We start from the raw sequence: 26,053 nt of genomic DNA, 5'->3' as shown, positions 1-26,053 counted from the left end.
CCCTTTGATGTGAGAAATATGGCTCATATCATAGGAACGTTTGTTGAATTCCTTATGTAGTACATTGGTAGCCTGTTAGTATTTTTTGTCATTGCTGGAACCGATCTCAACTGGTGATTTGGCGAACCTGCAGATTCTTTTTTATCAGTTGGGGAGACCTCTTATCTATAAATGCACCACGTCTCTATCTGTCTGTACGTGTGTACGGCTGTAATCACAGAGACAGAGATACAGAAATCTCTATATATGGGCAGAAAAGGGACAGACGAAATGGGTGGAACGGGTACTCTGACACGGGTACAACGGGTACTCTGACACGGGTACAACGGGTACTCTGACACGGGTACAACGGGTACTCTGACACGGGTACTCTGACACGGGTACAACGGGTACTCTGACACGGGTACAACGGGTATTGCATAGCCGGGTCGGGTATGGATCGCCAACTTCCATCGTTACCGACTCAGTGCTCTACAACCGGGGACCGGTCTAGTTTCCTAATTTAGCAACAAAGTTAAAACATTAACTGTGTTTGACATTATATATTTACACTACCTTCTGTAAGCCCTTTACTTTCCCCACTTTTTCCAAGTACTGTACTTCATGTTTTATGCAGATGTTTTCGTTTTGCTCTCATGCTGATTTTGAGTGTATTGCTTATGCGTGTTTGTGTGCCTGCATTCGTTCCGCCACAGCCACGTGAATGAGTTGACTGGGATTGTGTACCAGAGTGTGTTGCTGGCTCAGAAGCAGCCGATGAGAGCAATCAGCATGGAGGAGACTGTCCAACCGAACACCTCTCCTGCACAGTGGCCAGGTAAACCAGCATTTATACTACGGTCTGTCACTTGCTGAAAATAAATGCGTAAAATGTGTTTAATCATACAGTCACACACAAATATCAGAGGTCTGCTCCCCAACTGTATGAGGTGAGGTGTATATCAAAAGTTCTTGTTTCTGGGTCTCTCTGAAATACTCGCTGATAACAAACTCTCTTTACACATGGGAAAAACTGAATCCATTCTCTTTGGATCTAATAGTAATCTCTAGGCAGATGGCTTCTTGGTTAGAGTGGGTGACAATATTATCACATGTAAAGATGAAATTACCTACCTAGGTTCCATCCTGGAGGATAATCTTTCCGGTGATAAAATAGCCACCAAAGTAATCAAAACAGTCAACCAAAGAACAAGATTCCTTTACAGGATCTCCTCACTGTTCAACAAAAACACCTTGAAGACCCTAACAGGAGCCCTCGTACAAGGTTTCTTTGACTATGCATGCACCTCCTGGTACGACAGCACCTCAAAGGCCCTTAAAGGAGAATTACATGCTAGAATGCTTTCTTACCTTTCTTTGTAGTCGTTACGTCCCCACCAAAGGGGTCCAGGTGTTTTTTTTGTGCAAAAACTCCTTATTGGCTATTTCCCCTACCATAAGCGCTCAATGAATTGCATTGAATTGAATGGGAATTGAATGGGGCTATGGGGTGTTGTGCTAATTTGCTTATTTCCATCGAAATAAGTAGTAAACTGTGCCGTTTGGGATATTATTTACATTATGAAGAGAGGATATATACAAAAAACATATAATTTTGAGTGATGGAAATAAGTGAATTAGCACAACACCCCATAGCCCCATTAAATTCCCATTCAATGCAATTCATTTAAGGCTTATGGTAGGGGAAATAGCCAATAAGGAGCTTTTTCACAAAATAACACCTGGACCTCTTTGTTGGGGACGTAACAACTACAAATAAAGGGAAGAAAGCCTTTTAGCATGGAATTCTCCTTTAAAACAAGGCTCCAGACTTCCCAAAACAAACTGGTCAGGCTCCTACTTGGCCTCACCCCCCGAACCCACTCACCCCTGCCCACTTCGACAGGCTGGAATGGCTTAGGGTCAACGACAGAGTACAGCATCTTGCAATGCGTCTGGTCCACAAAATTCGATACACCATCAAGATAACCATGTACCTGTCTAGATACTTCCTTAATGTTAACGAAGTCCACACCCACAACACCAGAGGGAGTGCAACAAACCATGTACAACCCAGATTCGGCACAAACAAGGGACTAAATTATTTTCGCTCCTATGCCACCAAAATGTGGAACGCCCTACCAACAGTCATTAAGACATGCAAATCCCTTCAAAACCGCTCTCAAAGGCCACCTACGGACGGCTGCAATTCAAAACTGGCCTCCGTAAAATCTGAATCAGCCCACCACCCACCCCTTTTCCCCTCACTTTATGTTTCTTTTCCCGTTTTACCTCCTGTATGATGAATTCCTGTTCTGTTCTTTGGCTATATAGAAGTGTCTATTTGTACGTCTCTAAATGTTTTGAAAAATAGAGACCACACACTGGATCTAAAGGTTTACAATGTATTAACCATGGTATGTGACGTATCCCTAACACACGCTTCCTCACAATGGAAATGCCAAAATACACCTACTACTCAACTGTACATACACAGTACACGCTTTGCTGACTCAGCTGACCAGCGACCAGGCTGACACCGATGACACCATCAATGAGCTAATTTGTACAGCAAAATGCCCATATTGGATTTGACAATATTCTATACATACTTAACAGTATACAACACAACCAGTAGGGTCAAAAGACTCTGACCCCTCCTATTACTGCCGTTAGAGAAGGCTTTCCCAAACTGTGGTGCGCGGACATTCTCTAGGGAGTGCGCGACATGAAACGGGTAATGGCGGACAGTTTATGGTGTTATTTAACACAAATGGCAAAATCGGTAAAACACCGTTTTTTACAGAGATGTATAGAGCCGCTCCGTGTCTCATACTCTCCGTGTCAGAGAGAGTGCAGTCTGACATTCCATCCCCCGCTCCTCCCCCTCCCCTCACACATGCACAGCAACACAGATTCTTTAGTTTTAACTCGAGACAAGAGACCACTCACTTTGTCCATGCTTTGCTGTTGTATCTTTAGTTAGCCTTCTGACATGAGTGGATTATTAGATTTTAGTTTGGTTATGTTAACCAGGAACACTGCGCAGTGCAAGCTACGTAATTAGCCAGCTGGAAATGCGTGTGTTTGTGTGTGGGCCATTTCTGTAATACTCTTAACAGTTCGTGTTACAGAAATGCCTTTTTAGATATAGTTTGCATAAGCTGTTCATATTATAACAACATAGACAATTGCCTTATTGTGGGCATTTAACCATTGTTCACATCATTCACCCCCTCGGTTGTACTCTAGGTATCGCCTCGTTGATCCGCCTGTTGAACTCGGCAGGTGAGGAGAGCCAGCCGGGTCTGGCTGTTCTACTCTGCGAGATCCTGACCGCCGTCTTCCTCAGCCTGTTTGTCCACGGCCTGGCCACCCACTCCAGCAACGAGCTGTTCCACATCGTCGCCCACCCACTCAACAGCAAGCTGTGGGTGGCCGTGTTCGGAGGAGGGGCTCGCGCGCCCGCCGTACAGAAACACGGCAGTCCTTCAAAATCATCACAGCCAGGTTGGTGTGATGTGTGGTTGTGTGCTTATACTGCTGGGGAAGGGGGGGTACTTGCGGCCGAGTAACTTGAAGGTCAGGTTGTCAGGTGTGTGTGTCTGTCTTCCTTTCACAGGAAAAAAACATGTTGTCTCTCACTCTTTCTGTCTCATGTTGAACAGAGGGAGAGTGATGCAAGCTTGCCGTAACTTCTCTAAAGTTAGCATTAACGAAACTTTGATGTTAACTTTATCACTAGTGAGTGTTAGAAGGTGCTGAGGACCTCTAGTCGCGCCTGGATGGTACTGGCTTTTGGACCGTCCATAAATCAGCACTGTATGTCAGGAAATGATGCTCGTGTCGATTAAAGTCACAGAGAAAACGGCTGCTTTGTTTTGTGTGACTGCTCCAGTCTCACCAGCCAATGAGACGTCAGAGCGCAGGTCCAGACGTTTCAGGATGCGTGCTTCGCGCAGCAGCTCCAGGGAGGAGGCGAGGCCAGACGGGGAGGGGGCGACCAGCCCCACCTGCCCCAGGCCTGAGGCGGTGGTGGAGCATGACGCGCCCTCCATCTTCAAGGAAAGCTTCGTCCCTCCAGAACTTAGCATTTGGGACTATTTCATCGCCAAGGTATGCCGAGTGGATATGTGTTCTATTGAGACGGGGTGGAAAAAGTCTTGACAAACACCCTAGGTTATGATGACAATATTCAATAATCTTATTTCAGAATATAATTACAACATTTATTATTGTTATTATTTAGATACTTTTTTCTTTTTTCATGGTCTGATATAGTATGATCTGTCTGGAGCATTCCTTGTATTGAATTTCACAAATGTAATCGAAAATGTGTTAATTGCCCTGCGTGATACTGTTGTATCATCGTAGTTTCTAAGGGAAATTTCAGCCCAAAACAGAAATGGCACCTCAATTATATTTCTGAATATAAATAAATAACTCAATGTTGTCGTGGCGCATAGCCTTGCCTTCCACCATCCGAGAACAGAGAGGAGTACGACTCAGAGGAGAGCCAGGCCAGCCAGGACGAGGAGAATGATGAGGAGTACGAAGACGTCTTTGACCCCAACTCCCCACTAAGGGAACATTCCAACCATAACTCCTACAGGTACACACTACACAGGCTGCGGCAGAAAAAAACTAAATTGCCATTTTGTCATTTCAAATGTTACATTTGTTCAAATAAATAAATAAAGATATTTAGGAGATAATTCTAACAATCACAGCAAATGGCAGGCTTGTCTCTTGAACTTTGTGTTCCAGAGACAGGCTTGTCTCTGGAACACAAAGTCAGCAGCAGTGGCCTGGTTGTCAGAATGGTGGCTGAGGAGGATGCTTTCCATTCAAATCCAAGTCACCTGTTCTGACTTTCATGAAATGATTTACTGTGTGCTGTTCTCTCTGTTGTTCTAGTTGGTGTCTGATGCGCCTAGCGATGGTTCAGTTGGTCCTGTGCAATCTCAAGTCCTTCTACCCTATGGCAGGACATGACCTTTTAGGTATGCACACACTGTCAAGCTGTTGGTCCATTGTAGCATCATTCAGGCCCTAACTGTTGCCAAAGGAGTTTTAATGGTGAACTCAACCCTCCAACTGAATCTTTCAAGCCACTGTACCACTGTAAGGTCACTGGAGCACTTGGATCTTTTACAGGCTTCTAACTTTTGTTCCCTGAGCAAAATGCACTTTACTTAATGTCAGGGGTTTGAGTTCCCTTTAACACATGCAAAGGTCAGGTATTCACACTCCTAAGCATACCACGCTCACTTAACTTTCCATATAAAGTGTGTGTGTGTGTGTGTGTGTGTGTGTGTGTGTGTGTGTGTGTGTGTGTGTGTGTGTGTGTGTGTGTGTGTACTTGCTTTACATTTGTACGTGTGTCCAGATCTGCCTGTGGGCTCTCCTCTGTGCCATGCGGTGCTGAAGACCTTACAGCGCTGGGAACAGGTGCTTCAGAAGAGGCTGGAGATCTTTGGAGGACCGCCCTCCAAGTACATCTCCACACACCCCCAGGATGACACGCTCGCCCCCGGCCCTGCCCTCCTCAGACACAAGGCCCTGTTTGAACCATCCAACACGCCATTCAGGTATACACCATTAGTGTGTGGTCTGTTGATTCACGGTGTTCCTTTTCAGTGGTTCCCAAACTTCTAGGGGTTGCGGGACATGAAAAGGCTTTATTGGTTTTATTTTAAATATATTATGCCAATAGCAATGGCAAGTATATGCAGAATATAGCCTATGCTATATATATATACCGTATATATATTCAGGTTCATATATGTGGATAAATAGGAAATATATGTCTCTATAGTTTATGCAATTTATATTTTCATGTGGGGGGGGGGGGGGTGCGTCAGCTATGTCGGGAGGTAACGGAGTGCATGGCCAAAAGGGTTTGGGAACCGCTGCTTTATAAAATACTGTATCGCTGGTTATTGCGAACGCAGTGAGCCACTTACTATGAGACCCTGCTGCTCATGTCTGTGTATGTGTGTGTGTGTGTGTGTGTGTGTGTCTGTCCCGCTGTGACACCACCCGCCCGCCACCAGAGGGCGCAGCTGTAGCACACACACACACACACAGGGCGCAGCTGTAGCACACACACACACACACAACCACACACACACGAGCTGCGTTCGCTTCCCGCGTTTGCGCGTCTTACTTGTAATATATATCCTTACTAAATGAATCAGAGGTTTTAAATTGCTTTAGAGTGGTTTCAATTGAGAATAGTGTTCCACATTAATGAAACTCTTTTATTATCAACCGTGTATGTCTTCTGTTCTCTCTCATGGACCCTGGAGAGAGACAAAATTTGATTAGCACGACAAATAGATGAGAGCCATGTTTTATTTGGGGGATTATTTTTATTTATTTTTATTACCTCATACATACGCTTGAGCGGTCAAACATGGGGACACGTGAGAGCTATTCAGTTTGATTTTGAACTTGCCTTCAGCAGCAGACGTGTGGAGCGTGCACGTCATACACTTACCAGTGTAATGGGGTGAAGAAGTGCCTCTCAGGGTCTCTGTACATTCACAGGTCTAAATCTATCCTTAAGTGCAATCACAAGTGGCCTGGCCACTCTTCACTTTCAACATATCTCTTTGGTCGTCTCTTTGGATGAAACATTTGATGTAACTTGCCCTAAGCACCAAATACATATACACTAAATCCTTATTGAATAAGACTTATTGAATGGACTAAGAAAGCGTTGGTATTGGTATAAGGAGAGTGTCAAACCTTCCAGGTCGATCCACCACAATGCGCTGCCAGTGAAACGCCTGTGGCAGTACCTGGTCAAACAGGAGCAGATCCAGGAAACCTTCATCAGAAATATCTTCACCAAGAGACGGGACCAACATGAGGTAATGAGGTTTTTGTCTTTTTTGAGGGGCGCTAGCCCCTCCTATAAACAGTTATAGTGTTTAATATGCCATTGACAATGAATAGAGAATCTACGTCATATGTGTCTTAGCAAATGGGACCACCAGGGACGACTGGTGTAAATGATTAAAGCACCCCTCACTTAACACGGGTGTGACTTTTTTAATTTAATCTTTTTACTGCATGGACTGTCTGTAGTACTGTCTGGAGCATGCTGTACTTTTAACAACACATTTTTCCATTTAGTAAGATTACAATTTAAAACACATCCTAATATTCACCCCTATATGCAAATGGTGTGATTACTGTCTCATTACTTGTCTCCTAATTCCCGTCTGTGGTTTTAATGTTGTTGGTGTTGTGTGCCCCTACTGACTGCACAAATAATGCTTTTTATTTGTATTCAGATGGTGTCACTATTAATTAATTCAACCTTTTTGATTAACAGCCCAGTAATTGTGTGTGTGTGTGTGTGTGTGTGTGTGTGTGTGTGTGTGTGTGTGTGTGTGTGTGTGTGTGTGTGTGTGTGTGTGTGTGTGTGTGTGTGTGTGTGTGTGTCTCTGCATGGTTCATCACTATTGTATTTTTTGTGTGTGTGTCTGGTTTCCCTTTACAATTAAAGTCAGTCGAGGACCAGACTGACAGTATGAAATGTTCAGGGATGGACGAGACTGGGAACCATCAGGTATTTTTGCTTTGGGTTTGGCTACTGGTGATGATTAGATGGTGGTGGTAAATATGGAATTTGGAGTAGGAATAATGGCAATTGAATTAGTACTTTTATACGTTCAATCAATGAATTGCATATAATCTCCTTCAAGGCCTAGTCTTTAACTGCACATGGCATGCTTGCTTTCATTCGGGGCGTTCTTGGTGTGTTCACAAAGAAATGTGTAAATGGCCATTTGAACTCTTTGAAACCATTTCAGAAACATATTTCACTATGCCTTAAAGGACCACTTCACCACTTTTCAACATCTCTTCATATAATTGGTCCTCACTAATGTTCATGATAAAACACCACAATTTTTCCCTACTCAGTCTCTGTCTCATAGGAGGGCTTTGGGCAGTTCGGACACCCGTACACCTGTGACATCATTAGGCAGAATTGTTCTAAACAAGATTTGTTTTTAAATATATTTACCGGTAGATGTTTATCGTGAGAACGATGGCTTCAACTTCTGCATTGCGACTTTTTAGAAAAGAAAGCCTGCCATTTCTATTAGCTTGGATTCACCATCGATGATGTCACTGGTGGACGGGTTTCTGAACTGCCCACAGCCTTCCTATGAGACACAGACTGAGTAGAAAAAAATTGTGGTATTTTATCATGAACATTAGTTAGGACCAATTATAGGAAGAGAAGTTGTAGAAGTGGTGAAGTGGTCCTTTAATGCAACGTGTGCAGCATGTACGGTAGGCTACAGATGAGAGCACCCACTTCACCTCGTTGAATAACTGATACGGTCTGACTCACATAATGTAAGAGATATGAAAAATGTCTATCGGTGCTAACGGGGGGCCATGAGCTATGTATGTTCATGTCATATTCTGATATAAGCCTCATGTTGAGCTGTATGAATATTCATGTGAGGCCCCAGTTGCAGATATTTCATTTCCCTGCGTGATGATGCTATGTGGAGCTTTCAGCTTCCTCTGTCTAAGCTGCTACATTGTAGCTCGTCCGTTTGGCCCAATGTTAATTATCCTAGCCTCTCAGAGGACATGCTATGAAGCTGAATAGCTTCTGATTAATGGGCCCAAACGCTGTCGCAGTGAATATGCATAGTACCACAGGGATGTGCTCTGCAAAAATGGCAAACTACCTTATTTGGATTTCCATGAGTCGAGTTTGACTGCATTCTTTCTGACAGACAAAGGTCTTTTTCCCCCATTGTATAATCCCAATAAAGACTGTAATTAAATCTTGCGCTGAAACTGTGTGTGCGCGCCTCATTTCAAATAGTTGCTGCTTCAGAATGCAACAAACATCTACATAATGCATTAATGTTGCCTATTGTACTATTCCATATATCCCCTTTGGATTTCTATGGCACAACCTGTACTACATGTGCTGACTGTTGAGGGGTTGTTTTTGTCGTCATGATAACTAACAACACTAACCATGCTATGGTATGTTGGCTGCTGTAGCCTGATGATGCACCACTCCCTGCATGTAACCTAACCTCCAAGGCATCACACACACACACACGCATACACACACACACTGTTCAACTTGGAGTACATCTCCTGTGTCCTTTATCATTATGCACCGGTCTTTAGATCTTTAAGGTGAGAGTAGGGTGTTGTGTTTTATCAGTGGTTGCGTCCCCCATGTGCCCCCAGGAAATCTTAGGTGTTTGAGCTATATAGATTGGTGACGAAGATTTGGCCTGTTTGATAATATGTATCGGTGCATGCATGTACATTTGCCCCTGCAGATTGAAGCAGACCTGGGCTACCCTGGAGGAAAGGCACGCATCATCCACAAAGAATCAGACATCATCACAGCCTTTGCCATCAACAAGGTATATTTCTCTAGGCACATTTCTTTGGCAAAGCAAATGCAACAAACGGTGACATGTGTAGCATTTGTGGTGTCCCCTATGGTGTGCAAGTTAAATCTTGCTTGGCTTTACGCTGTTTAGAGGCCATCAATTTATGTTGATTCACACACACACACACACACACGCAGGCAAATATGGACAGGGTCAAAAGACATCGGTTGTTTGTCCACCATAGTGTTTCTTCCAAGGTGAAAATATAATTTCAACATCATTTAAGAAGCCACTGTGTGCTAGCACTAGCAGCACGTGATGCAGCAGAGACACTTTATAACTTGAGCTTAGTGTAACCGTAAACAGATAATTGGTTTTAAAATTTACAATTTAGTTATTTAGCAGACGCTCTTAATCCAGAGCGACTTACATTAAGCAAGAACAAAAAGCACATACATAAAAAGTAGATATCATGAAACATGCGTAAGCTAAGAACGTAATGGTGGAATATCTATATAATTAAATTATACATATAAACTATACAACCACCAAAAAATAAAAAAGTATTTCGGTCTATTGTGAAGTTTCATTAGAGCCGACTTGTGGTTGAAAATACTGGGAGGGGTCACATATATACTATAAAGTGCTATGACTACATAAAATGCAATTGATAGGTCTAGAAAAATCAGGACTGCAGAGTGGGAAGCAGCCTGGGCAGCATGTAGTGCTTCTGTGACTGTGAGGAGTGTAGTTAACGTGAAGTGGGCCTTTTTGAATCCTGACTGGTTGGGATCCAGCAGGTTGTTCTGTGAGAGATGTAGAGAGAGCTGGTTAGAGACAACACGTTCAAGAGTTTTGGAAAGAAAGGAAAGGAGTGATACCGGTCTGTAGTTTTTTACACCTGAGGTATCAAGAGTTGGTTTCGTGAGGCGTGGCGTTACCCTGGCTGACTTGAAGGCAGATGGGACCCAGTCTGAGGTTATTGAGGTGTTGATGATTGAGGTGATGAAGGGGAGGAGATCAGGTGCGATGGTCTGGAAGATTGGAGACGGGACGGGGTCGAGACTAGGACAGGTGGTAGGTCTAGTGGATATGACTAGTTTTAGGACCTCGTCATGGGATAGAGGAGAGAAGGAGGACATGCATGGTATGTTGTGGTTAGTTTTGGTTGAGTCAAGCGCTTCTCTAAGGGGGAGGGGAGGAAAGGAGCTACTGATATCATCAACCTTTTTTTCAAAGTAGGTGGCAAAGGCCTCCGCAGTGAGGGATGAGAGTTGAGTGTGGGGAGGGGGTTTAAGGAGGGAGGAGAAAGTGGAGAAGAGTTTCCTTGGGTTAGAAGTGCAGGATTGGATTTTGGTGTGGTAGAAGGAGGTAGTTTTGTCTTGTGTCACTTCCATTCAGGAAGTGGTTTTCTACAAGAATTCATCTGCAGAGAACAGCTGTTTAGTTTTTTTTAGATCCGCACTGAATAACTTTGCGATATAGTTGGGCCCTCTTTGATGCCGTGTTGCCCAACCCGAGTCGTCTTTGTTTGAATATACAGAGAGTTTTGCTGCTCTTGCACTGCCAACGAAAGTTTTAGCTCCCCCACCGTTGATGGAGGCACACCTCGGGTCATCATTAAACTGCAGAGAGCTGGATGAGTCGATGGCCATGGGCTGTTTCCCTTCATCTCTTCTGTTTTGTGTTTCCCCTCGATTCTCAAAATCGTCCCCCTTTCTCTGTCCACAATGTCTCTTCCTTCTAATATTCCCAGGCAAATCGCAATTGTTTAGTCATGGCGTCCACCCACGACATTCAGGAGCTGGACGTGTCGTCCATCTTGGCCACGCAGATCCTGACGTGGATCGATGACGACATGGAGGCCGAAGCCAAGAGGTATGGGTGTTACCACTGGCAAGAGATGAAAGTGCGGCCATGTTCAGATTCAAGTTTATATACAACTTTATGACAGTTAGGTGTGTGTGTGTGTGTCGCTTTTATCTCAGCGTTGTGTGCAATCTGTATGGATTTATATTGTTTACTGATGAGACTGATGTCTGGAGGCAGCATCACACGCACTGACCATATATCACCTGCCCACACAAGGTCCCATCCTTTTTTTTAAATGTAATGGTGTCTTACCAATTGGCAAATTCACAAACTCTGCTCTATTAACTTGGTCTTGGCAGCCTCAATGAAATGTCTGTTTGAGAGAAGATAAGTGTTTGATATATCTCTCTTCCAAAGTGATGGCGATTAAACTAGTATCCTGACTGTGAAATCAGCCTTTATAAAGCGTTTCCAACTGCTGGTTTTTGGCCCTTTCACAGCACCGGGAGCGATGATTTCCTCGTGATTCACTCGCGCGAGGACTTTACAACCCTCCACGGCACCACACCGTACACCCACAGCAGTCCTGGCACGCCCATCAACATGCCCTGGCTCGGGGGTCTGCAGACTGGCAGGGGAGCCGCTGTGGTGAGCCTCTCAATTTACTCTTGCTTAGAATTAGATGTCACTTTACTCATAAAAGGTTTATTTGTATAGCACATCTTATACATGAAGGCAATTCAAAGGGCTTTACAAATAAAGGGATAACAAAAAATAATTTAAACTCCTACAGAGAACAATGATGTTCCGAACACAAATAATACTCTAATCCACATAGTTATGGCACTTGAACCCACACAATATTATGGGACTGAAACCACACCAACAGGGAAATACAACGCCCAAGAGAAATCCTTCTTATTTACCATGACTGGTCATTCTCCCACCACCATGCACCACACATTTCTTGCAATGTCCTGTTCGCATCCGTGTTTTTCTGGGATTACAGTAGCATAGACGCAACACTGTCAAGATGCTTATATACGCCATGGCTTCTCTCTGCCACTGGAGTATCTCTAAAAAGTCTCATACTCGGCCTTGTCTTTGCAAGCAAAGATGGTCAACGTTTAGTCAAGGTCAAGTGTTAAAAATGTATTGATGTCTGTCTGGCAGGGATGGACAAAAGGGATCATGGGTCTAACATTATACTGTCTACTAGGGCTGTCCCCGACTAAGGATTTGTATAGTCGACTGATAGATTAATACATTTGCTGTTAGTCGACTAATAGTCGACTGAGCAAAAAAACATTGCCCCAAAACATTGTATATTTTATATATTGTATATTTTTGTAAATATTGTATTTTTATATACAATTTTTTGGGGCAATTTTTTTTGCTCAGTCGACTAAGAGGTGGTCAGTCGACTGAGACCCGTTCCGATCGATTAGTCGACTATTCGACTAATCGAGGTCAGCCCTACTGTCTACCCATCGATTTATAAAGGAACAGAGATGGGTTTTTTTTATTGCTAAGATGCCTGTCAAGAAAGCGGAACATCAAAAGCACTTTGATGTAGCCGACACGTGAGTGTCAGAAAGTGGAGATTTTATCTTGTGCAATTGGAAGTGTTGCCTTTTTGACTCCAAATACTGTGAGTCATGACTCAATGCCTTATGAGTCACGTTTGTGCAGATCACCCACTTATGTCACTGCCCTTGACCAGTGGAGTAGTACTGGACTGAGAACGTTTGGACTATTGGACTATTCAACACTAATAAATTAATCCCTCTTTTATACACACAGCAGTTCAAAATATGCCTACTGTACGTAGGATTCTGTTTTGACTTTGATGTACAGTAAGCACAACGAGCAATGACCCTGCTATTAAAAAACAAAACATGAATGATTTGATTGTATGGTCATAACAATACAGCATGGAATACTCTTCATACATACTGTAGATAATATCTATGTCCCATATTATGTCCCAGCTCAAAATTAAGCATTTACTGTAAGGGCACCAGGCCCCCCTATACACAGGTTTAATGTTTGCCTTTAGTTCAATGTTTGTTTTTTAAATCCATTGAAGGGAAAATGTACGTCATAATGTGCCTCATTACGTCATATTGTCTCTTTATTGTTAATGGCGTCTAATGTTTGTGTTGGCACCGTTTGTTTTACATCACCAATACATCACCTAATCTACATGAGCTAGACTTTGATATATTAGCGCCCCTCACTTCACACGGGTGTGATCTTTTTTTAAATTTGTAATTCAGTTGCTTGGTGTAAGTTTCCAAGGTTCCACGTTCACCCGAATGGAATCCTACACACTTTTCTTCAGAATGATCTTCACATAGCACTCTGTTTTCCCTATAGCTGATCAAGAGGAACCTCAACAATGTGAGGAGGATGACATCTCATCCCACACTGCCTTACTGTGAGTACCCGTGTGACCACCTCCTAGAACCACTTTGATCTTATTGTGATCTTGTAGTATATATACATTAAGTCAGGGGTGGCAACCTTTTCGGGGATGTGATCTACTTTGCCTTTTCCAAGACTCGAGTAATCTACCATTGCCTGACGACGGTGAACATATTCACCACATTTATTGCGACCACAGGTCGCATTTACTATGAAAACGTCCATTTCCCATCAGTTAGTTACTTATTATCCCCATAGATGGTCTTGTGACATCACGTGACATCATCAGGGATGGAGATCCCTGATGTCATAGTAAATGTGACCTGCTGTGGCAATTAAGCCCATATATGGAGATCCCTGATGTCATCGATATTGGCCAGCAACATCTGACCTTAAACCCTTAGATAGATCTCCATACGGTATATGGATATGTCAGAACCTGTTCTGACATTCCATATGTTGATCCTATCCTTGATCCCATCCATCCTTTCTCTTCGATTTCTCCCTTTTGACTGATACCTCTCCATTCAAAATGTAGACTGGCCTGCCCCAAAGTTATTAGTGCAGCCGGCGAAAACTAGAGTTCTCAACAGGCCCGAAAATTAAGGCCCTACCTGGGCCCTCATCAAACCCTGTACACTCAAGGCATGCTCCTTATATGGCCAGTACAGAATTAATTCCATGTTGATCTGACCCCCCTGCCAAAGCGCCAGCGCTCGCCCAGCAGTCTGCCGGCAACGAGGTGGATACGTACACTCGACAAAGGGGCGAGGACGCTTCTCGCCCTTAGGCGTCTTACTGGTGCATTAATATAGAAGTACAGTACAATAGAGTAATAATGAAGTCAATATAAATTTAATGTTTTGTTTTCCTGTCCATTTGCAGACCTAACGGGGGCTCAGGACGGCAGTGTCAGGATGTTTGAGTGGGGTCATTCTCAGCAGATCATCTGTTTTAGAAGCCCGGGAAATTCCAGAGTCACCAGGATACGATTCAACCATCAGGGAAACAAGGTATGTTATGTACAGTAAGATATAATACACTCATGCATACAAAGCCAACAGAGGCAAACGGTGGCAGAGCAGTAGCCTTCCTCCTGTGTCACGTCTGGAAGCATTTAATTTGTGCTGGATATGAATGGAGTTGTTGTGAATGACCATTTCAGAGGCTCTTAAACATCATCTGGGGAAAAAGATGTGATGCATGTACCTGGAATGGGCAACAGCTGAACCATGCTATCACATTAAGCAACGTTTTCAGCCGTTCTCTCTGCAACCAACACCATTAGGCATGAAGCTCAGCGAGGACTTCTGTTTCTCCACATTCGCCCGCAGCCCAGTGATTCACCCACTTTTTTATGTAATTTTTTAAAATAACTCAGCCTCCAGCATTATCATTTTCTGAGTCTGTGCTGCCTGCACGCCGCTAATGTCTTATCTTGCCAGTCAGTGTGCAAGAGAGTCCAAAATGTAATAATGATTCAAATATTGGGAGGGGGGTGTTGGATCCATGTGGAGCACTCAATTTCTAGTTACATATTAAAGCGTTGCCTTAACTTCTGAGACAATATATCAAGCACACAAGTGGCTCAAAGCGAATAGCTTTACACCGCGGGTGCTCGCTCTGTGCTAACAATTTCTTATCTGTCAGTCTGTAGCAAAAATATTCAAATGCCTTAGCAAACATATTCAAATGCCTTAGCAAACATATTCAAATGCCTTTACTGTTGTGAATATTTAACACGTCTGTGTTTGCCTAACCACCTGCTGAAATCATTCCCAAGTGTTTTCATTCCTGTTTCCACCCATGGCTTATGTCTGACAAATGTACAATATTGTCTCAGTTTGGTATTGTAGATGCTGACGGCGGATTGAGTCTCTGGCAGACCAGCACTAGTGGGAATCCACCCAAACCCTACCTGGTACGTTATGTTTTTGTTACATTTCCATATTTCAGCTGTTTTCATCCTCACTTTTTGTCGCTGTTGGGTTTTCATAAAGTGGAAACAGAAACTGTTCCAATGGATCCAATGTAGTTATTGTTGTTGTAGTTACTTACTATAATTGTGACACGTTGTGAGCTTGTACATCGACTATTTCTGATGCTTTTAGAGAAAGGGGGGGGGGGGAAACGTAATAGTTAAGTAAATATGCAGATACAAGGTTTCTGCCCGTTTTGCTCTGTTAATCAGTATGACTTGTGCCTTTGTGTCAGACGCTGCATTGCCACAGCAAGACGGCTCACGACTTCATGTTCGTGGGCTCGTCCTCACTGATCGCCACTGCAGGCCTCTCCATAGACAACAGGTAAGCTAAAGCAAGAACCCAAGTGTAACGACAGGATTTCACTCCTAAAAAGGTTCACTCTCGCAGAGTCCCCTTCATCCACAAACTGAAATTAAACGCTGAACACACCCTCGACAACGTGCGGGCAGACTGACGAGGTTCATTCACTTTATTTGAACCCTAGCATGCCTGTAAGTAATTCGGATAGGCTTATTGTCTGTATCAGGCCAGAAGGCGGGAGTCTATCCGTGTTTCAGTGTGCTGAGGTGGAGCACAGCACCTGCCATCGCAATGTGAGCATATCAATTGGACATTTTCTGAGAAGAGATTTGGTGTAGAAAGGGGGGGGGGGTTACAGAGCCAAATGGGGTCAAGTTTATTAACCCATTCTGGATGGGAACCCCTTTTGGTGTTTAAAGCTTTAAAGCTTTAACTATTGGAAAATAGCAAATCTACAAGCTCATATTGCGGCACTCTTGTAGATCTGCTATTTTTGAAATATCTTGAAAATGTGGTGCAAATCTTTGAATATATTTTCTTTCAGAGCGTACGTTTTTAACTCAAATCTTTGCTTCTGGAGGGTCCCTGGAACAACATATTTTCAGATGGGGGTCGGCGGCCAATTACATATACTTTTGGTGGTCCTTGACATGAAAATGTTTGAAAACGACTGACATAGAAGCATACGTTTTTCAGAAAACTGATTTAGAAGGCATTTGTAGAATCGTCCTCAGGTCTACAGTAAATGGGTTAAGTATAGATGGAAGTGACTATTTTGTACCTAAGGAGGTTTGAATGGATAGTAATATTCTCCCGTTTTCCACAGGAACGTGTGCTTGTGGGATACTCTGGTGACCCCTATGAACAGCCTAGTACATGGTGAGTCACAGCATTAGCCACAGCACAGGCTAATAAGCACTCTGTTTTGATACATGCTGCATATTGTTATAGGATTTGACTGGAGGCCTTTTCGCTGTCTCTGGCAAATCAATCGATATGCACAATCCAACCTCATCTCACCTCTTTCTGGCTCATCTCCTCTCTTCCCACACTTGATATTCCATCTCTCACCCTCCCTCTCTCCTTCCACCTCCCCCACCCCATGTCACCTTCCTCTCTCTGTTCCCTTCACCACATCACTAAATCTGGTTATTTACGCCGAACTGACATACGCTATTGGTAGTATGTATACATCTTTATTTGTCTCATTTAACCCGTTTTCTATCTCTTTCCTCGGAATACTACTAGATGGAGCGTATGCAAGAAAAAAAGATTTCACCCACTGCTTTACACCTGTGAACCTGTGAACAAATAAATCAGATTGTCATTCTCAATTTCCCTGCCGTTCTCTCCCTGTCCCTGCACACATTCCCCGTCTCACCCACCACTATCGTCCCCCTCCCCACACCCCTACTCTCCTCTTCCTCTCTGTCCACAGCCTTCTGCTGCCACGATACGGGTGCTACCGTGCTCTCCATGGCCCCCAGGCAGCAATTGCTGATCACAGGTGGCAGGAAGGGCTGGATCAGTGTCCTGGAACTGGCTCACAGGCACCAGCGCCAGAGCTTCCAGGCCCACGACTCGCCGGTCAAAGCCCTGGCGGTCGATCCCACCGAAGGGTGCTTCATCAGCGGCTCTGCCGAGGGCAACATCAAGGTACGTCGCCCGCTACCCCGACGCCAACGGGCAAGTCAGAATCTCAAAGCACACGTGTAGTCACACTGCGAGCTTGTAGATCAGCTATTTTGCTGTTTTTGAATAATTTTGAGAACAAATAATAGCAAATTCATACATTTAAATATTAAACATATTCACCTAAATAATGCCAGGTTGAAAGTGGTTAAAGTACGGTATATATTTTGTAGGGTATAGAATTTGCCTCAATATTGGAAATAATGGTGCACAAAGTACTGATATACTCAGTGGTGGAAAGTAACTAAGTACATTTACTGTACTGTACTTAAAGGACAACTTTAGTTTTTTTCAACCAAGGTTCATGTTTTAGGATGTAGGCTCAATGTCAGTTTGACACATTCAGTAGATCTCGTGATGTTTTGTGGGGGTTTATTAGGACTATAGTAAATATTTTAAAAATAAATAGCTATAAAATATTTAGCCCCATGCTCGAATGCCCTAACCTGACGCTGCCAGATCCAAGAAGCTTGCTACACAAATTTGTTTCACAGCTTATTGGGATCTGGGATCGCGGAAGCAAATTCGATGACGGGGCTGTTCCTTTTTTTCAAGATACTTGGTAGATGATTGGATGGGACCGTCTATCACCGTGTGGGCGTGCAAACACAACCAATCATATTGACGTGTCTATATAGCTTCACATCCGGTTTCGCACATATCCCGCCCTTAGCTCACGCTGATTGGTCCGGTACGGAACGGATTTTTGTCAGCTCAACTCCCTGAGAGATCCCAGATGAAGGCTGTGTTGGGGAACATGGTTACCCAATACCGCCCTCATCTGGCAGCGTCAGGTTACGAATGCCCCCGCCCCCTGTCAAAAACAGCTAAAATCCCTAAAACGAAAGAAAGCAGCAAATGAAAAAGAAATAACACTCATCTTTTAGTTTCTCTAATAACAACCTAAAACATGAACCTTGGTTGAAAAAAACTAAAAAAAAACTAAAACTAAAGTCCTTTAAGTACAATTCTTTTCTGGGGTTTTTTTTTGCGGCTTTCGCCTTTATTTTATATGTTTTCTAGAGGGACAGACAGTAGGCTGCCAGGAAATGGGGGAGTCACACTGCCAGACTCGGGCTACTGGACCGCTGAACCACGGCCCAGGCCCTTAAGTACAATTCTAGGATATTTGTACTTGAGCATTTCCAATTTCTAATACTTTTACTTCTTCACCACTACATCTTAGATCCGAATATGTACCTACTCCACTACTTTTATTTGACAAATTTAGTTTAGTAGATGTTGATTATTATTATTACAAAACATACCGTACATTAACCACTTCAGCCCTGTATACATTTCGGCCATTTGAAAATGGCCAATCTACAAGCTCGTAGCTTGTAGATCTGCTATTTTCAAAAGATTTTTAAACATTTGAAAACTTGAAATGGGACATTTTGCATAATGACTACTTTTACTTTTGTTACTTTAAGTACATTTTTATGTAAATACTTTTGTACTTTTATTTTACTTGTAACAGAATACTTCTATATTGCAGTATTGGTACTTTACTTAAGTAAAACATTTTTCTTCTGGAAATGAAACGTATAATTTTTTCAGGAAAACCATATATTTTTAAAACATAGCTATACTGCCTCAGCAAAGTTGGTATTGTGACTTTATATATTGTCAATTACTTGCATGAGAGGGGGAGAGATGGTGGAGTTATCTGCTTTAGCAGACAGTTTGAGGGTCCAATGGAGTTGAGAGGTTTTGTCCAAAGCACTTTTTAAAGATTTCATGGGTTCAATATTTTTTTAACCAACACACAGACATAAAGAATGTTCAATAGCACTGATTTATTTAAATAATAAAAAACCTCAAATGTAGTTGGGTGGTTTCCTCCCGACAGCAACGATATATTTCTCGTACTAATAAATAACAGTGTACAAGTTTGCAGAATATTATAAGATATGTAGATCTTGTAGAAGTTTGTAAAATATGAAGACATGAAGTGGCTGTAAAAGAGTGTCCTCCTACTCAGGTCTGGAGTCTGTCCACCCAGTGTCTGCTGCACACCTTCCCCAACGAGCACGCCCGCCAGTCCATCTTCAGGAACCTGGGCACGGGCGTCATGCAGATCGAGGTGGGCCCGGCCAATCATATCTTCTCCTGCGGTGCCGATGGAACCATGAAGATGAGGATCCTCCCTGACCGCTACAGCATCGCCAACCACAACAATAACCTAAAGAATGACGTCAAGTTCATCATATAGACATGGATGGAATGTTGAAACGCTGCACCAGTGACCCTTATTCAAACTAATACAGCGACGTGCATGCGTCGTGTTGGCAGAGCACGGGCCACTGAGCCAAACTTCATCACTGAGGAACCATTGGATGTTGATCAGTTATATATATATGGACAGACATGGTTTGGATGGGAGGAGGGGAGGGGGCTTCATGACGTAGCAATGACGCCTCAAGATCACCCGGTGTTACGGAAGGATGGTTTTAAAATGACACATCTGTCATTGGACAAAATGGGAGGAAGTTCCTAAAAATTCATGAATCTTTGATTGAACAAACAAGTGAGAGGATGTAATCTAAAAACATGGTGTACTGTAGTACAAGAGTGTCACAGAGCTATGGTACTATGGTGGTCTCTGTGGGAGCTGAAGCCACAGTCTTGGGTCAGCCTGTACCGAAGGCACCACTGCACACAGGAGTGAAGAAACCAAAAGATGCAGTCAAACTGAGCACAGGTTACGGACCAAGGCCATGTGCAGGGTACGGACCAAGGGCATGGTCAGTCAGAGAAAACCGTTTAGACAGGCACCCTGTCAAACATTGTTTTGTTGTTTCAAAATGAACAGCTGTTCCAGTGTAAGCCCAAGAAGACCAATTATTTTTCCCCCCACACAAAAGAGGCAATCGTGAGAGGAATATCTAATAAGACTACAGCATCATTAACATGTATTATCAGCATATTCTTTGTGTGATTTAGTAGTACAGCAATCATAATAGTTGGTTTCTATACTCTTCTGTGGAATGGACTGGAAGCTCTTCTGGATTAATTGGAAATCCCATTGGAATGTTCAGGTGATCATAGGGTAGAGATTTAAGTATTAACTTAGGATAAAGTATTTGTTATACATATATAGATTGATACAGTGTATTTTGCCGGGGTGCCAAGTAATGTACAGGGGCTTGTAGCTTGTTTATTATAAGACTGCACAACACTGTTGTCCTTTATTAAGGCCAGTTGACCTTGTACGAAGCACATTATAAACCAATCGTAAGAACTCCTGGTGCATTCCGGTGTTCCACGTGAACTAGCAAATGTAATGATATGAACAATTGCATGGTCTCTTGGATGGAAGTGTGTCTTGCTATTGGTGTTTTACACAGAAACATAATGCTTTGTGACTGTAAAGCTGGGTAAAGGCTTTTACGGATTACAATTCTAGAAGACTGACCGTGGACATTACCAATTTCTCAATTTGCATGGGCCACCTGAATGCACCATTTTACTCTTTCTCTATTTGCACATACAGTATAAGTGAAGAATTAACATTAGTGTAGTACATAATATAACATTGATAACCAGGCTAGATGTCAGAGCGCACAAAGCCTTACATAATAAGAGTAATAAGTACATGATTGTTATGGTGGTGGCCTAGATTTAACCAGTGGTGGTATTATTATTATTATAATTAAGTGTCCTTAATCTCTGCATACTACTTCTGCCATACTGGCACTGCACCGTACTGTTGGTGGTGACAATATTATTACTAGTAGTATTAAGTTGCACAAAGTAGCTTTAATTTAATGGCAAGACCCTTATTAGTATGTGACATAATGAAGTAAACCTTTTTTTCCTTTAAAGATGCTTGATGTTAAAGGGACACTTCATCCTGTCTCTGATGTCATCGACACTGGGCTCACCTACTTCCTGGACAGAAGTGAGCCTAGTGTCCATGACATCAGAGACACTGGGCTCACTGCTAAAATATCTAAAACCACATATTACACATAAAGACCCCCCAGGAAAGTGTTCTAAATCTTCTAAATGTCATATCTTTTTTTTGCAAAAAGGTTGAAGTGTCCCTTTAATCTTAACGACATGTAGCATAAATGAAACGTTGTTGACATTGGGTAGGGGTAGGGGTAGGGGGTAGGGGGTAGGCGTGTGGGCAATGACAATAATTTTAAAGAAAATCATAATTTGGTGTATACACTGTTTTATTCCAACAACAATGCACCTTGACCCCAAACTCAATATGGACCACTCATTGAAAGCTGTCTTGAGAACTTTTTAATTCACCACACAAGAATGGTTGTTTTATTTGGCACAGTCGCTTGTTCTGGTTTACTGCACAATAATGGTCATTTTATTTTGCACTGTGCTTGTTCTGGTTTGCTGTTTAGCTTTTTTTTGATACTTTGAGAGATTCTATTAATCACATTTATTGCATTTGTTCACTTTTTTTTAACCATTCGAAAGTGTTTTATACATGCCGTGTTGTCCAGATGGACAACATTGCCTTCAGGACATGCTTGGAAATGTAATCAAGGTCATGTGATGTGTTCCACATAATAAAGGAAGGGGTTTAAGTGAGCACACATTGTCACATAGCCATTTTGTCACAAGGAGAATACTGCATAATGGCTACCACCCAGAGAACCTTGCAGCACAGCTGTAGGGGAAGTATTTGCTTTGACTTAAAAGGAGGTGGGGTGGGTGGTGGTGTCGCTTTTAGAAAAGCTTTGTAGATGTTGTTTATTGCATTTTTGTATACATGTAGAGCCATAAACTAAGCTTCACCATAATAACTTTGACTAGTGGTAACCATCTCTAAGCTTTATTATGAAAATAATTGTGTAAAAAAAAAAAAAGAGAGAAAAATAGTAAACTGTATATTTATTAATATTGTGTTCATATAGGAATACCGTATAAACAATTGCCGATGTGATCTTCATTCTTTTGACACTAGTGGTTGCCTTTTTTCTTTATTTTCATTATTCCTGATATCTGTTTGTGCCAGGACACCTCCAAGCACAGTGTGAAGTCCAAATATTTGGATTTGGAAGATAGGAATATATATATATATATTTTTTAAAGCCATTTTATGTTGTAGCTTTCCATGAGATTGAGCAAGAACATGTCTTTCACCGATTGCTTTTACCCCACCATTTAATTGATGGGTGTAATCTAGATATACTTGGATCAACATGCCTGCGTGTTGAGATTTTGCACATTTGATGGATATGCCTGTTTTGGCATCAACTCAACTAGTAGATTCTAATCAGCCCTTCTGCCCCCTCCCCACCCGCCCTACAATCTCACAAAATGTGAATATGAGCTGCAGATAATTCTAATTTTATAATAAGACATTATGTAAATCTCATTGTATTATACACATAAAATGTTAAGGATGTAATAAAAAAAGATGAACTGAAATGAACACGTGGCAAAGTGTCTGTCATTGTGAATGTGAACACAGCGTGGGCTGTCTTGTCCTCGGCTCAACTGCATTCGTCAAGTGCACATTTCTATTTCAACAGACGGCAAACAATGCAGCGGGGGATGAGGTGAGGAAGATGAACAGTGGTAAGACCTACACACAGAATGACGATGGAAATGTACACAAGTGCTGTACTTAAGTACAAATTTTGTCTCCGCCAGGCAAAAGTCATGGGGAGAGACTGTTTTGCAACCTACCCGTCCGTCTGTGATTAGCTAATCTCCGGCACGGTTGCCTTGATCGCAATGGAACTGTACACACACTCTGCCTGGATTAGTCTACTTACCAGCCCATAGAGCCCGATTGTGAACCCGGACATTTTGAGTACCCTAAAGTTTTATGTTAGAAATGTTGAGTATGCGGTCCCGACTCCTCAGCATTTAGAAACTGCTGGATGTTATCTCGCATATGTTGGGCAATTATATAATTCGCATAATAAGCTGAGGTACCATTAACCAATTTAAGGCAACATTTTCTAAATGTCATCATGCTTTAAGTAGCATGTTACGGGTCAAACTAAGGGGTTTTCATGATTCTGAATCCATTGCAAGCATTAATTTTGCTTTTGCACGAAAAACACACCAAGAACTATATAGTATACATACATACATACACTATACATATAAACTATACATATTTACTAATATGTATAGCATAGTAGTAAATATGTATAGTTTATATGTTTAGTTTATATGTATATGTTTATATGTATAGTATAGTATATTATATGTATAGTATATAGTTTATATGTATAGTGTATGTATAGTTTCATTATATAGATATTCCACTGTTACTTTCTTAGCTTACGCATGTTTCATGATAAATGCTTTTATGTGATGTATTCCCATGCTTTTGTTCTTGCTTAAATGTAAGTCGCTCTGGATTAAGAGCGTCTGCTAAATGCCTAAATTGTAAATTGTAAATTGTAGTATGTTGTTTTTTCTTGATTTTCATCATTTAAATCCTCCAAAATCATAAAAAATGACATACTCAATTCACACTTTTTATAATTCGGCTTAATGTGCCTGAAAATTAATCTTTGAAATGTTTCAAAGTTTTAGAAGTAGCCTATAGTGCTTTAAAATTTGAGAAATTCAGAACGGGGGAATGGCAAATTTTGGCACTATAGAAATCACTTTCACCAAGAAACTCCATTCACACTTTTTATTATTCAGTCAAACTGTAATGGGAATATTAGAATGCCAAATAGATCGCCACATATATATACATTATTGTGTGACATGTGTTTCTCATCCTTCCATTCAGTCTATTCTCATCATTGAGCTCATTCTAACTGAAGGGCAGCTGTCAATCTGACAGCTGAGCTAGTCTCCACACTGTCAGCAAAGGTGTAACTATTTGTGTGTCGCTCTCATCTTAGAACAGAAATTAGAATAGCATGTATGTCTTCCTCTGACAAACTCCAACCATGAAAGGAGGTGATGAATGACCACATGTTACTGACTGTCTATTTTGTTGTTGCAAATGGGGATTTGCCTGTCAATAAAAGTCTGTGTATGTCATTGATGGAGAGGGAGAACTGGAAAGAAGTCATGCTACCATTTTGCTGTACTGAGGACCGACTGAAAACTCAAAATAAAGAATGATGCCTTGATGCCTGATGCCTGAGTCCTGCTTCTCATTGCTTTCCTTTACTTACTACTAGTGAGATCAAAAACTTCCAGAACACACTTTTTATAATTCAGCTTACTGTGGAGACACATGCTGGAACTTTTACTTTGAAATGTTTTGTAGTTTCTGAGTTATTTAACTTAAACGCCCAATGCATTCTCTATGGAAATAGCACAAACTTTGGTATCCATCCTACTAGTCCTACATACTTAAAGCTACCAACCCCATTCTAGCCTACTTAGGTTCATCTTACGGTGGACATGTTTGCCTGAAGAGGAATCTTTGAAATGTTTCATAGTTTTAGAAATATAGTGCTTTCAAATTTGAGACATTTAACATGGGGCTCAATGGCAGCTCTATAGGCACGTCAAAAGTCACTTTCACCTAGAAACTCCATTCACACTTTTTATTATTCAGCTTACTGTGGAGACACATGCTGGAACTTTTTTTTATTTTTATGTTTTGTAGTTTATGAGTTATTTAACTTAAACGCCCAATGCATTCTCTATGGCAATAGCACAAAATTTGGCATGCTACTAGTCCTACATACTTACACCTAGCAACCCCATTCTAGCCTACTTAGGTTCATCTTACGGTGGACATGTTTGCCTGAAAAGGAATCTTTGAAATGTTTCATAGTTTTAGAAATATAGTGCTTTCAAATTTGAGACATTTAACATGGGGCTCAATGGCAGCTCTATAGGCACGTCAAAAGTCACTTTCACCTAGAAACTCCATTCACACTTTTTATTATTCAGCTTACTGTGGAGACACATGCTGGAACTTTTTTTTATTTTTATGTTTTGTAGTTTATGAGTTATTTAACTTAAACGCCCAATGCATTCTCTATGGCAATAGCACAAAATTTGGCATGCTACTAGTCCTACATACTTACACCTAGCAACCCCATTCTAGCCTACTTAGGTTCATCTTACGGTGGACATGTTTGCCTGAAAAGGAATCTTTGAAATGTTTCATAGTTTTAGAAATATAGTGCTTTCAAATTTGAGACATTTAACATAGGGCTCAATGGCAGCTCTATAGGCACGTAAAAAGTCACTTTCACCTAGAAACTCCATTCACACTTTTTATTATTCAGCTTACTGTGGAGACACATGCTGGAACTTTTTTTTATTTTTATGTTTTGTAGTTTATGAGTTATTTAACTTAAACGCCCAATGCATTCTCTATGGCAATAGCACAAAATTTGGCATGCTACTAGTCCTACATACTTACACCTAGCAACCCCATTCTAGCCTACTTAGGTTCATCTTACGGTGGACATGTTTGCCTGAAAAGGAATCTTTGAAATGTTTCATAGTTTTAGAAATATAGTGCTTTCAAATTTGAGACATTTAACATGG

At 41.8% G+C, this 26,053-nt stretch overlaps 1 protein-coding gene across 1 annotated transcript in view; it reads left to right on the top strand.

Annotated features, from left to right (window-relative positions):
- The window catches only part of dmxl1 (Dmx like 1), a 77,232-nt gene extending 54,259 nt beyond the window's left edge, over window positions 1-22,973 (top strand). Inside the window, exons 34-51 of the mRNA XM_083784947.1 lie at window positions 696-817; window positions 3,232-3,489; window positions 3,878-4,095; window positions 4,446-4,591; window positions 4,897-4,982; window positions 5,369-5,570; window positions 6,740-6,857; window positions 7,499-7,561; window positions 9,318-9,404; window positions 11,131-11,252; window positions 11,687-11,834; window positions 13,566-13,626; window positions 14,499-14,626; window positions 15,457-15,534; window positions 15,828-15,919; window positions 16,725-16,777; window positions 17,337-17,554; window positions 19,575-22,973. Of these exons, the coding sequence (XP_083641073.1) occupies window positions 696-817; window positions 3,232-3,489; window positions 3,878-4,095; window positions 4,446-4,591; window positions 4,897-4,982; window positions 5,369-5,570; window positions 6,740-6,857; window positions 7,499-7,561; window positions 9,318-9,404; window positions 11,131-11,252; window positions 11,687-11,834; window positions 13,566-13,626; window positions 14,499-14,626; window positions 15,457-15,534; window positions 15,828-15,919; window positions 16,725-16,777; window positions 17,337-17,554; window positions 19,575-19,805 (2,431 nt within the window). The 3' untranslated portion in view covers window positions 19,806-22,973. The remainder of the gene's footprint in view (window positions 1-695; window positions 818-3,231; window positions 3,490-3,877; window positions 4,096-4,445; window positions 4,592-4,896; window positions 4,983-5,368; window positions 5,571-6,739; window positions 6,858-7,498; window positions 7,562-9,317; window positions 9,405-11,130; window positions 11,253-11,686; window positions 11,835-13,565; window positions 13,627-14,498; window positions 14,627-15,456; window positions 15,535-15,827; window positions 15,920-16,724; window positions 16,778-17,336; window positions 17,555-19,574) is intronic.
- The last annotated feature ends 3,080 nt before the right edge of the window (window positions 22,974-26,053 follow it).

The sequence above is a fragment of the Protomyctophum parallelum genome (assembly GCF_964188405.1).
Source record: "Protomyctophum parallelum genome assembly, chromosome: 15".
Classification (NCBI taxonomy): Eukaryota; Metazoa; Chordata; class Actinopteri; order Myctophiformes; family Myctophidae; genus Protomyctophum; species Protomyctophum parallelum.
The sequence above is the reverse complement of the archived record's forward strand: the minus strand, read 5'-3'. Positions and strand labels throughout refer to the sequence as shown.